The 12,632-nt window shown below is 38.6% G+C and overlaps 1 protein-coding gene across 1 annotated transcript in view; it reads left to right on the forward strand.

Moving 5' to 3' along the window:
- The window catches only part of pld1a (phospholipase D1a), a 31,434-nt gene extending 20,542 nt beyond the window's left edge, over positions 1 to 10,892 (forward strand). The window contains exons 13-26 of the mRNA XM_085441132.1: positions 362 to 472; positions 645 to 836; positions 1,463 to 1,676; positions 1,890 to 2,018; positions 2,317 to 2,435; positions 2,793 to 2,906; positions 4,952 to 5,062; positions 5,392 to 5,480; positions 5,820 to 5,933; positions 6,102 to 6,151; positions 6,277 to 6,411; positions 6,930 to 7,083; positions 8,278 to 8,395; positions 8,715 to 10,892. Of these exons, the coding sequence (XP_085297258.1) occupies positions 362 to 472; positions 645 to 836; positions 1,463 to 1,676; positions 1,890 to 2,018; positions 2,317 to 2,435; positions 2,793 to 2,906; positions 4,952 to 5,062; positions 5,392 to 5,480; positions 5,820 to 5,933; positions 6,102 to 6,151; positions 6,277 to 6,411; positions 6,930 to 7,083; positions 8,278 to 8,395; positions 8,715 to 8,939 (1,875 nt within the window). The 3' untranslated portion in view covers positions 8,940 to 10,892. The remainder of the gene's footprint in view (positions 1 to 361; positions 473 to 644; positions 837 to 1,462; positions 1,677 to 1,889; positions 2,019 to 2,316; positions 2,436 to 2,792; positions 2,907 to 4,951; positions 5,063 to 5,391; positions 5,481 to 5,819; positions 5,934 to 6,101; positions 6,152 to 6,276; positions 6,412 to 6,929; positions 7,084 to 8,277; positions 8,396 to 8,714) is intronic.
- The last annotated feature ends 1,740 nt before the right edge of the window (positions 10,893 to 12,632 follow it).

The raw sequence follows: 12,632 nt of genomic DNA on the forward strand, positions 1-12,632 counted from the left end.
CAAGTACTGAGCACTCAGTGTAAATGTTTCCCTGTACTTTCCTTTTAATTATTTTTTTTAATGTAACCATTTGTAGTGAAAAGTTGCTGTTTTTAGTTGGATAAAGCTCTTCTCCCAGTATTCACAAGGTTTATGTTTACTAAACTTCTCATAATGAACTGAACATAAGAGTACATCCTGTCTATATCTGTAGATGGTATAAATCAAAGGCCTTTTTATCGTAGCCAAAGAAATTAGTGATACCGGAATTTGTGACTTTAAGTGCACATATTCCACATCCTTATCTGTTCCCATTGCTTTTATAGCTGAATTAGATACAGACTTTTGGAGAATAACCGAATTTATTTGCCCTTTGAAACAGCAACAGGGAGTCCGAATTTTTGTAATGTTGTATAAAGAGGTGGAGCTCGCTCTGGGCATCAACTCAGGCTACAGCAAAAGAACCCTTTTGCGCCTGAACCCGAACATTAAGGTAAGTGACATGATATTAAGGTTTGATAAACAATGCAGTGCCACATTTCCCAAATTATTCAATGTCATATCCAGGACCAGATTAACCGTGAGAATAAATAAAATAATAGATTTTTGTTCATATTACAATGTATACAAGTGTACTGCATATGTGCTGTGTGTTTATGCTCCAGGTGATGCGCCATCCGGATCACGTCTCCTCCTCTGTCTATCTGTGGGCACATCATGAGAAGATCGTAGTTATTGACCAATCAGTGGCCTTTGTGGGCGGTATTGACCTGGCGTACGGGCGCTGGGACGACAGAGAGCATCGGCTGACGGATGTGGGAAGTGTGACACGTTCAGATGAGAGCAGACTGAGAAAAGTACTCCATTTACACACAGCTGCATGTGGGGAATGAAGTATAAAAATGCAAGCTGGCAACCTCTTAATTTTATTGAACTGAATTCCTATACACAAGTACTCAATCGCATTATGCTCTGCTGACCATAAAATATTTATTCTCTGTAACTCTCATACAGCATTACAGCTACAGAGCTGCTACCAGCAAGAAGTTTCATAATATCAAGTATCTATTTTTTTTAATCACCTTTCCAACTGCATTGACACTTTGGACTCCTCACATGATTTACATCATTGAGAACAAGTCTTTATGTGTTGTTAATACCCGTGATGACAGTTTCCAATTTGGAGAACGCCATTCAGACCAGAAAGCAAATGAAACCTTTTGAATTGTTCTACTTTTGGCTGGACAAAAAAACAAACAAAAAAAAAACAGATCGCAAATATCCACATAAAAGCAAATGTCTCTCTAGCTTGTGACTTCAACCTTTTCTTATAAACCTTATTTGGCTCTATTAAATATTAGCAACACCCCTAGGCAATGTAATGGAGCATGAATCAACAGCACCTATTAAAACTGCTGTGTCCATTATAACCTTATAGTTTAAGGTAAAAAACTGCAGTTATAGATCGTTTTCATGTTCCTAGACTGGCTCCACCAACACTCCATCCAGTAAGGGCTTGTCCTCTGTTGATGGCGTCTCTCAGAGCAATGGACGAGGGACACCGCCCAGTGATCCAGCGGATTTACCTAAGCTGAAGGGAATCGGTCGCAACAGGATGGCTCGCTTCAGTCTGCGCACACTGAGGCACAAACACACTCTGCAGCATGTGGACAGTGTCAGCAGTGTTGATAGCGCAGGTATGTTAAGGCAGAGGAAAAAAAATCGTGCTTTGCTATTTTGGCAGTGAGATGCTCTGTTACGCCACCTCTCACGACAGCGGGGGTGTTTGTGTGGGTGAGAATGTGAATGTGAGTGAATGAGAGGCGCGTTGTAAAAGGTTGTACTTTCAAATGCAGTCGATATTTTAAAGGCTGTAGATTCATTTGTTCTGTATATGTGCACATGTGTAGGGAGCGGTTCGGTACGAAGCCTGAAGACAGGTGTGGGAGAATTACAAGGAAACACTCGCTTTTGGCATGGAAAGGACTACTGCAACTTTGTGTACAAGGACTGGATCCAGCTGGAGAAACCTTTTGATGGTCGGTCACACACATGGACACACCCAGCAGTTTGATGGAAACATATAATCATCTGGAAAACTAAATAGAGTCGATCTGAGTCACATTGGCAACATTTGTTCCACTTTTTTCACTCAAACCCTCTCCACTAAAATATCTGACCTCACTGTACGTTATGTCTTCTTACTGTTTCAGCTGGTCTCACTATTTATTTTTTATCACTGTATATTTCTCCATATTTTTGCAGCCATTCTTTTCTTTTACATTTTTAAGTTCTTCATCTAAAAAATCCTTTTTGGATCTGTTCCTCTTTTTGCAGACTTCATCGACAGGTACACCACTTCCAGAATGCCCTGGCATGACATTGCCTCAGTGGTTCATGGTAGAGCTGCCCGGGATGTGGCAAGACACTTTATTCAGCGTTGGAACTTCACTAAGGCATGCAGTGTACTTTGGCCAAAAACACAAAGAGTTGTAGAGCAGGAGCAAAGCTTAAAATTTAACTTCTTTAACTGGGAATTTATAGCCACTTTTTAGTGGTTTGTTAGTTAATAATTAAATACTTTAATTATTATTATAAGTTGTGGAAAGATGGTGTTAACTTCAAATCATGACTCACTTTCATAAAAAGCAGGATAATAGGAGACATGGAAAATATAATGTAATCCTCATCGTGGTGCTCAGGCTTTCCATGCCACCAACTTTTTTCCCCTGTTTATTCAAAAAAGAATGCTTCCTCTATAGAGACTGTATTTACCGTCTCCTGCCTAAATTCTCCACATGTCTTTTCTGCAGATCATGAAGCCAAAGTATCGCTCCCTGTCTTATCCATTCCTGCTGCCTAAATCTCACTCCACTACCAATGAGCTCAGATACCAAGTTCCTGAATGTGTTAATGCTAAAGTTCAGGTAAGGCAACATTTTAGGCATAAAAGAAAGCATATTGTGAATGTCATATTTATATGAAGTACAAACTGAAACAAAAACAAGCCAAAACATGTACATAATGCAAACAAATGATAAAAAAAATCAACTGTCTATGGGCCAGAAAGTTATATAACCACAAAGCTTGTCTTGCGTTGATACTCAAGGGTTTTTACCCAAAAGGAACCGACCTCTGAGAGAAATTGTTGCCTAACATAAGAAGTGGACAAACAAACCATCATGACTCCATTACTTGTGTTTGTTTATGTCGTTTATTTTGTTAGCCACTTTTCTGAAGGGACGTCTCTAAGAACATAATGTGCAAGCTTTCCATTTGTGTCTATTAATATACATTTAACTTACTCATATGCTGAATTAGTTAACTTTAACTATATATTTTAACCATTGACAAAATATGTAAACTGTACTTGATCAGGAATATTGTGAGAACCACAGTTGGAAATCCCATTATTTTTCTTGCATGTAGTTCTCATTTGCAGTCAGAAGTTTACAAATACATCATTGTCCATCATCATGGCTTTTAATGATTTCTTTGAACAGTTCCTTTTCCGGGTGGAATTACTGTACAACATACATCTTCAATGACTTTAAAAAATTTGGTTGCACACGTTTGAATTTATTTAGGATTTTTGTAATTCCCACAGGGTTAAAAGTATACAAATAGGGCTGTTCGATATAACGATATAAAAACGTCTATCGTTTCATTTTACGCTATCGTTTGTTTCGTGGTGTCGCAAAATAAACTGTTTACGGCAATATTTTTTCATTATTTCACTGTAGTGGCTATATTAATTTCTTAAAGTTCTCACTTTCTCTTATATTTAATATAACCACACTACAGACAGACAAGCGTTTGTTTTTATGCCTTGTCGTTAGCAACAACGACGTAAAACCACCGCGTGTCCGCTTGTTCCGCATAAACCTTTCACAATAAAGCTCAAGATCCTGTTGAGACTTTTCAAAATAAACTGAATCACGTGAAAGATGCAGAGTGTTTACGGATGAGAAGCAAAAAAGAGCCGCCAGGTGCTAAAAAAATAAACCTTAGACTCAAACGTTAGAACATACTTTTCCCCGCAGCATGCCGTGTAATGAATACGCACAAAGAAAACTGCGCCGTTACAACTGTCTAAAAATGTTTCACGCATCAGTTAAAACACTCGACTCCAGGTACGCGACGCCCAGCTGGAAACACTTCACGCAAGTCGAGCTGACCGAGATTCGCAGAATTTATAGAAAATGTTACATTTTTGTGATTTATATCGTTATCGGATGATAGATGTCTTAATATCGGGATATGAGATTTTGGTAATATCGCACAGCCCTATATACAAACAGACTCAAACATATGCATATATCCCCACTGACACTTCAGCAAGTTGCACCTCTACCAGACACTTGATAGCTGTCAATAAACTTCTAACATAATTCTGATTGGATATTTAAGTGGTCTTTTTGGCAGAATTGGTGCAGTCCCCCAAACAGATCTCTTGCCATTGTAGTCAAACAGCTCAGTCTTTGTCTGCCATGTCCATAAAACCAAAAAACTTTTCTCTAGAAGGCATTTGGCTTGTCCATGAGGGTAGCTGCAAATTTCAATTAAGCTTGAAGGTTTTGATTTTAAAGCAGGAGTTTCTTTCTTGGTTGGCAGCCTCTCAATATATAGCGATGCAAAACTTGCCACCATTCTCCAGTTCATGGCAGTCTTGGTGGTTCCTCAACATCCTAACAAATTTTCTCTCATCTAAGGGTGACAGATTGGGCGTTCTTCCAAATGACAAAGTGGAGACACATCAGAATAACATGTGCAATTGTTTGAAATGATGTTCTAAGAATCTTTGTTTAGAAATGGCTCTTAGAGAGCTTCCAAACTTCTGTAAATCTGCAATTTTTACAAGCCCATGACATCCACAGCTATGATTAGTGTGTGTAAACTTCTAAACACAACTGTATGTGTGAAACATTAAATGAATCAACACACACATTTGTACTCTGTCTGTGTGTAAAAGGTGTTACGGTCATCTGCAGACTGGTCGGCAGGCATAAAATACCACGAGGAGTCCATCCACAATGCCTACATCCAAGTCATCGCCAAGAGCAAGCACTACATCTACATAGAGGTAAAACAACAGAGAGAGTCAGATATAAAAATAAAAGAGAAATACTGCATTTTGAAGCTGATATTCAAACTTTATTATCAAAGCACTGATGTTTGACTTTGATGCAAAACAACACATGTCTCTTCTGAAATGTGTTAATATTCCCAGTACAGAGATGACTCCTTTTATTATATGTCAGCCAAAATGCTTTCTCACATCGTGAAATTAAAGTCAGAAACATAAAACTATAATTATTTTAGGGGGAATCAAAACCTGGGAGCCATAACTGTTGTTGCTTTTGCACTTTGGGTTTGTGTCATTCCTCCCTTTCTTTTCTCTGTCTCACTCAGAATCAGTTTTTCATTAGTTGTGCTGACAACAGGACGGTCTACAACAAGATTGGAGACGCCATCATTGAAAGGATCATCAGGGCAGACAAGTACTCCCCTTTATTGAAGCAGCTTGTTTGCTTAAGAAGTGGTTTTGATTGTACTAGGGTGGCTGTAGCTCAGGTGGTAGAGCAGGTCATCTACTGATCGGAAGGTTGGTGGTGATGCATCCATCGGAGTATGAATGTGTGTGAATGTTAGCTATAAAGGACTTAGAAAAATGTGCTTGTGTGAATGGGTGAATGCACAAGTTGTGTAAAGTGCTTTGAGTGCTCAGATGAGTAGAAAAGCGCTATATAAGAACCAGTCCATTTACTGTAATGAAGATGTAAAATGTAATGCATATGCTTCTGGGCCTAAGTCTAAAAATCATGTATGTTTGTGTACAGAGAGCGTAAGAAATACCGTGTGTATGTGGTCACCCCACTGCTGCCTGGGTTTGAGGGAGACATCACCACTGGTGGAGGGAATGCCATCCAGGCTGTCATGCACTTTAACTACAGGTAGATCACATGACTTTTTCAGAAGAATTGAATGTTGTATTGAACTTTGTATTGAACGTATTGAAAGAGGAAGGGGGAAGGGAAATGAGAAAGCACATCACAAAACTAGGATTTTCTCATGTGACGTTTACATGCGCTGTGGTGAGATTTAATCTCTTGTCCCCTCAGAACCATGATCAGAGGAGAGTACTCTATCATCTCCCAGTTGAAAAAGGAGAGTAAGTTGAGAGATAAGCTATAAAATTAAGTATTCTGAGACCCAAAAAACTTCTGATATTCTTTCAGATTCACCCGCCGCCATAATGTTATCTAAATTCTAGTTTTGATCTCTTCTATTTCCCAGTGGGCGATCAGTGGATGAACTACATCTCCTTTGCTGGACTTCGGACTCATGCTGAGCTAGCAGGACGCCTCGTCACAGAGCTCATCTACGTCCACAGCAAGATGCTCATCGCTGACGACAATACAGTCATCATTGGTTAGTCTTTCTCTCATCTCACCTTCTGCCACTTTCTCTTCTTATGCTGTTTTCACCAGCTACTATTGGAAGAAACTGGCTTCTCTGGCTCGACACCATCAAAATGTGATAATGCTAAAAATCTGGTTCTATTTCCTCGTTTTATCACCATGTGAATGGCTAAAACATTTGCATAATAATGCTGTTGTGTCAATGTGTGTGGAGTGGTACGTTGCTCTGTTGTGCCACCTGCTGGTGTATAAAGTGCAGCTCACCCTTTCGACAAAAGGAAAAGCACTCCATGTCTTCTTATTAATATTCCTCTTCTTTTCTCTCATTAAATCTGTTCTCTTGTAAATACAAATCAATGTAAATAAGGTGAAAAGTTATTGTTTATGACAGTATATGTAAATCAGTCCCTAGCAGGATACCGCCACTTTGAATCTGTCAAAATAATAAAAAAACAGGGTTACATACCAACAGCAGAAGTTAGCTCAAGTCATAGACTACATTTAACCAGCTCTGTGTGTCTGTTGCAGGCTCTGCGAACATCAATGACAGAAGTATGCTGGGTAAACGTGACAGCGAGGTGGCAGTGATCGTTGAAGACTCCGAAAAGGTTCCCTCAGTAATGGATGGAGAGGAGTATGAAGCTGGGCATTACGCTCTTCAACTGCGCCTCGAATGCTTCAGGTGCTTGTCTGTTTCTATGTGTGTATGAGATGACAACGTTAAAAGCACATTGCTATTTTGTGATATGTTGTTATTTTTTAAGTGCTTGACATTTTATATATTGAAATTTTTGTTTATCATGCCGAAAATCCCACTACATGCCTACATGTAAATAACAGCTAATGTACATGTGGCTTTGAAACAATAAAGAAAGAAAGAATGCAAAAGAAATACACTCACCAGCTGCCTTGTTAGGAACACATTGCTAGTACTGGGATGGACTCAATTTCGCTTTAGAGCTGACATAGATTTAACAAGGTGCTGGGTGTATTAATCATGGATTTTGGTCTATTAATATGATCACATCACACAGTTTTTCCAGAATTGTTTTTTAATCCTATTCCAATCCCATAGGATTGAGATCTGGTAACCGTGGAAGCCATTTGAATATAATTAAGACAGTATTAGATGATTGCAGCTTTGTGACATGGGGAACGGTCTTCATGGAAGCCGTCAGGCTCAGTGAAACACTGCCCAGTTTATACTACGGGGCACAAAGAGGGGCAAGAAAATATCACACAGATAACTACACTACCAGTAGTTGTTTGAGTTGTTGATAGAAGGCAAGATGAATCAATTTTGGTGAGCCTGTGTGAACTGTAGCCTCAGTTTCTTGTTCCTAGCTGACAGGACAGGCACCTGGTGTGGTCTTCTGCTGCTGTAGCCCATCTGTTTCAAGGTTTGATGTGTTGTGTGTGTTCAGAGATGCTCTTCTAGATACCTTGGTTATCACTAGTGGTTATTTGAGTTGCCTGAGAGATGGTTGCCTTGCTATCAGCTTGAAATAGTCTTGCCTTACTCCTCTGACCTCTGGCATGTACAGCCTCAGAGAACTGCCAGTCAGCTGTATATCTTCCCTTTTGTGGACCATTCTCTGTAAGCCCTAGATGCGGTTTTATGGAATAATCCCAGTAGATTAGCAACATCTGACATACTCAGAACAGCCTGGCTGGTGCCAACAACCATCCCACTTTTAAAGTCACATAAATGACCTTTCTTCCCTTTCTGATGTTCATTTTGAGCTTCAGCAGGCTTACATGCCTAAATACAAAGTGTTGCTGCCCTGTGACTGCCTAGTTAGATAGTTGCAATAATAAGCAGTGATTTCTGTAATCACTAAAACATTTTCTCTATCTGTCTTTCCCTTCTGAACAGAACTATTCTTGGAGGACACTCTGACACCAGCATTGACCTTTCTGACCCCATCAGTGACCGTTTCTACAAGGAGGTGTGGATGACAACAGCTGGCCGCAACGCCACCATTTACGAGAAGGTAGAGTGAACATTAACATTTCACATGTGGAAAGAAAACATTCAGTTTAGTGAATGGCAGGTAATCATTTTGAGTTTGTGCCTTTAAGAAAGAGATAATTCAGAGATAAACCATGTTTTAAACTCAGCACAGACCATATTTTAGCTAAAGTTTTATCTGAACACAGCACTACCTTGGCCCATTTTGTAACTGCCCACGAGTTTGTCTTTCACTCTCAGAGAAACTCGTGGACAGAACAGTTAACTAAAATCTCACGGTCCACTCAGATAGACTGCCACAAACCTGGACTTAAGTTAATGAGGCATATGTTTGGTTGCAGGTGTTTCGCTGCCTTCCTTCATCCCTTGTTAGAAATATGTCGGAGTTGGAGCAGTACCAGTCCAAGCCAGGTTTGGCCCAGACTGATCTTGCCCGAGCTCAGGAGGAGCTGCGCAAAATCCGTGGCTTCCTAGTGCAATTTCCTCTGGACTTCCTGTCTGAGCAAAATCTCATGCCCTCTGTTGGGACAAAGGAAGCCATGGTTCCAACTGAGATCTGGACATGAAGGGTTTCAGCCCATTACTCACAAAATGAAATGGACTGTTCCTTGAGAAGGCCTCTTGTGGGAAGCCTCTGGGTGGTTTTTTACAGTTTAATGATGATAAATGTTCAGTACTGGAGTTGCAAGAGATCACTTCTGAATAATAGATTTCTGAGATGAAAGTCAGATTAAAACTTTCTCTTTTTGCTTGATACGATTGCTGAGCAATGACAAATCTCTGAGATCTATTGCTACTGGAAAACACTAGACAGTAGTTATAGCATGTTAGTGTTTGGATGTATTATGTGAAGAAGATGGGCACCTATGATAGCAGTGTGACTGCATTCAATATGTGGAAAGACAACATGAAGACTGGGTTTTGGGAATCACTTTATCTTGAATTCTAGATGCTTAGACCTTTGAACTGTGCAAAAGGCTCATAAGATGGCAGAAGCTTGTATGGGACCATGATGATCAAGTCTATAACCAATTTATGACACTAACAGATATTCAGCTCTGTTTAGAAATCACAAAATCTAAACATTAGATGGTAAAATGTGATTAACTGAGTTCGTTATGTATGCCCGTAACATGCATTAGTGCCATGTATGCTGTTTATGAGCTCACGGAAGAGTTGTCTGTTAAGTATGTGCTGCTTTTGATAAATTATTTAAATTTACAAGCATGTAATCTCAGAGGTGTTTTGAAGATTTTGTTTGTGTAAGAAATTGAAGTTATGCTTGCTCTTTACTTTGTTGCCAACTGCACAGAGACAATGTTACCGTTTCGAGAGCAGTGCACAGTTTACTAACTATGCTGAAATCTGATTGCCGTGATGCTTGTACCAATCGCACCTCTGAGAAAAAAAACAAAACTTCATCACTGACATTTTATTTGTTGTTGAAGATGTTTTGTGACCTGTTAAAATGATTCAGTGGCTTTTTAAGACAATCGGCGTACCCATTGAGAAGAGAAATTTCTTCTTTGTTCAGCAGATGGTGCTAGCTTCCTAAAAATCAGTTGCAAAATTAGAAAATAAGATCTCCAGGATCTTTAAGGTCCTCTTGGTGAGTGAAAATGGATTTTGAACATTGTAACAAAAGAAACCCAGCAAAACTACAGCAATTATGTTTGTCATTAAGCATGCAGATGAAGCTGGATGTAAAGCTTTCGTATGAAGTCAGGCTTTGAAATTGCTTCGTTCCAGCTTCTATGTAGTTCCAGATTGAAAACAGCATTTCAAAGTCTTTATTTTTTTGTTTTGTTTTTATTGTAATGTAACAGTTCAGAGTAAAATTACCTTTTATCGAGATACTTGCGATAGGTGATCCACGAGCAGTTTATATATTTTGTAAATGTGAAAGTATGGACTCGTGTTACCCAGTTTGTTTTAATTTTTAATATTTTCCACATTGTCTTGTTTGAGCATCACCATCCCCTAAATGTGAAGATAAAAAAACACTTCTTTAGAAACGAATCGCACAGCCGGTAATTATGACACATTGGAGTCGCAATGTATTTTACAAATCAAGCACATAATTACTTTGACCTGGCATAGAGCTCCAGTTTTGTCATGAAAAGGCAGAACCCTTTGTCTACCCAATGTGTGAATCATTGCCATTTATGTAAGAGAAAATGACTGGGACCACAAAATTGGCAGATGTAAAATAAAGTGCTTAAAACACTTTTACTTTTTTAACTGTTTTGAATTTGACATTATCGTCTGCCCTGTTTATTATTTATGGATTTTAAAGAATCGAGCATTCTTTAAGATTTATTTTTAAATGTATGTCACGTTCACACTGATGATTTTGGACTTTTTTCTTTTTCATACCCACCTTGAAGCTGTTGTTTCTGTAAACTCTCTGGACCTCTTGCCTTCATTCAGTTTATGCACAATAACCTTTTTGTACAGTTAAAGATTTCCGATATCTATTTGTTCATTTGAAACTATGTAATTAAAATGACTAACAAATACGCATATCTTTGGACTTTTTGTTTCCTTTTCACATGAAAGTAGACACAGCTGTGAAACTTGATCATTTCTAAGATATATGGCTTGACAGACCAGCTTTAATAACAGGCTCCTGCATAATACGTTTTTATAATTCCCGTGTGACTACATTCCCATCTCTAGTACACATCAATATGAGTAAAACAACGGCTTTTCGCTCCAACTATGAACAAACAGGTAGGTTCTTGCATAAGAAATAAGAACTGTTGAACCTGTTAACTCCCAGAAAACAGCAAACTTGTATTTCTTTTCTCATGAAGCAGTGAAATCAGCAGCATTTGCAATAATCAATATGTTTAATTAACTTTGTGAATAAAAGTTGGGTGCAAAAGCTAGGCTGAAGGACATCTTATATTATTTGGGAATCTGGTAGGAAAGACTATACTGTTGTATAAAAGACCCACTGTGTTTATGAACCAAACATTAAAATTTATATGGAGAATTACAAATTGCAAACATATATAGTGGAAAGTGGAGAATAATATGCTAAACGAATGGGGGTTTTTTATTGTGAAAAATCACCGGGGCGTTGGCCACTTGTACATGTGTGCAATCAGCTCTGCTATAGCAAAAGAAGTACTAACAAACCCAAACGAGGGGATTTCATAGGAAGCACATAAGGAGCATAAAAGAAACAGCAAAACATAAAGAGCATAAATGCTAAAGGCTTAGTTTTTTTTTTTTTGTCCTTCCATTTGAAGGCAGTTGATTACATAACGCTCCTCCCTTCTCTGGAAAATGACACTCCATAAAACTCAGGAGGCCTTATTCAGTAGAATGTCGTTGGCTGCATGTTATGGCATGTGAGATGGCCTAGTTGCTTGCTGGTTTAGAAACATAAGGATATAAAGCTACCTGATCGGGAATTTAGTTTATGTGTCATTAAGAATTCTCTTAAGCACGTGACACAGGTTGTTGTGAAGTCATGCATGGTTTCAGTGGCAGTACTCCAAAATGTGACAAGAAAAGCCAAAACAAAAAACCTCTGATCTGCTTGAGTGTCTAAATTCTCTAAAATAAAATCTGTTTGAAATTAATTGTGTAAAGCCAAAAACACACAGCTGGGAAATAATTAATTTTCCATTTTTTCTTCCTGAAAACAGCCCTCCTTCCTTGTTCTTATTTTTGTTTGGCACTTTATGGAAAAAAAACAAAAACATGTCAAACCCAAATAAACTTTCTTCCTTAGAAATCTCTTCAGTTAAGGGCATGATCAAAACCCCTGAAAAGGAAGTTCCTTTCACAGGTATGTCAGTGTGGAATTTTGTGTTTTGATGTCTTGATGTTTCCATCTGTTTTCTACTGGCATGGCTTTGCTTGCCTCGCCTAGTGCTAATAATATTAAACTCTACACTGACTGAACTTGGATGGAAGTCAATGCTATTTTTACGATGTTCTGTAACGTAAATACTTGGAAACTTTTTTACTTCCTCCACACTAAACTAACTCATAAAATATCTTGGCACATCTTATGTTGCTGGTTTGGTTAATAATGATAAACAAAATCCAAGGTTCTTGTTTGACAGAATCAGCAGAGTCCACTTTGGGACAGCCTCGCTTAGCCTCTATCAGGTGACCTATTCTGATATTTGTTTAAAGCAACTGCTGAATACACATTTTTATAAGCTTTCCCTTAATTTCCCTCTTTGCTTTGGGCTATACTTTACAACTATTTGCGTGTATGGAAGTGTGTAGGTTGGAAT

The sequence above is a fragment of the Copadichromis virginalis genome, linkage group LG19, assembly GCF_057382275.1.
Source record: "Copadichromis virginalis isolate Kocher_CV1m ecotype Utaka linkage group LG19, C_Virginalis_male_GT1.1, whole genome shotgun sequence".
Lineage (NCBI taxonomy): Eukaryota > Metazoa > Chordata > Actinopteri > Cichliformes > Cichlidae > Copadichromis > Copadichromis virginalis.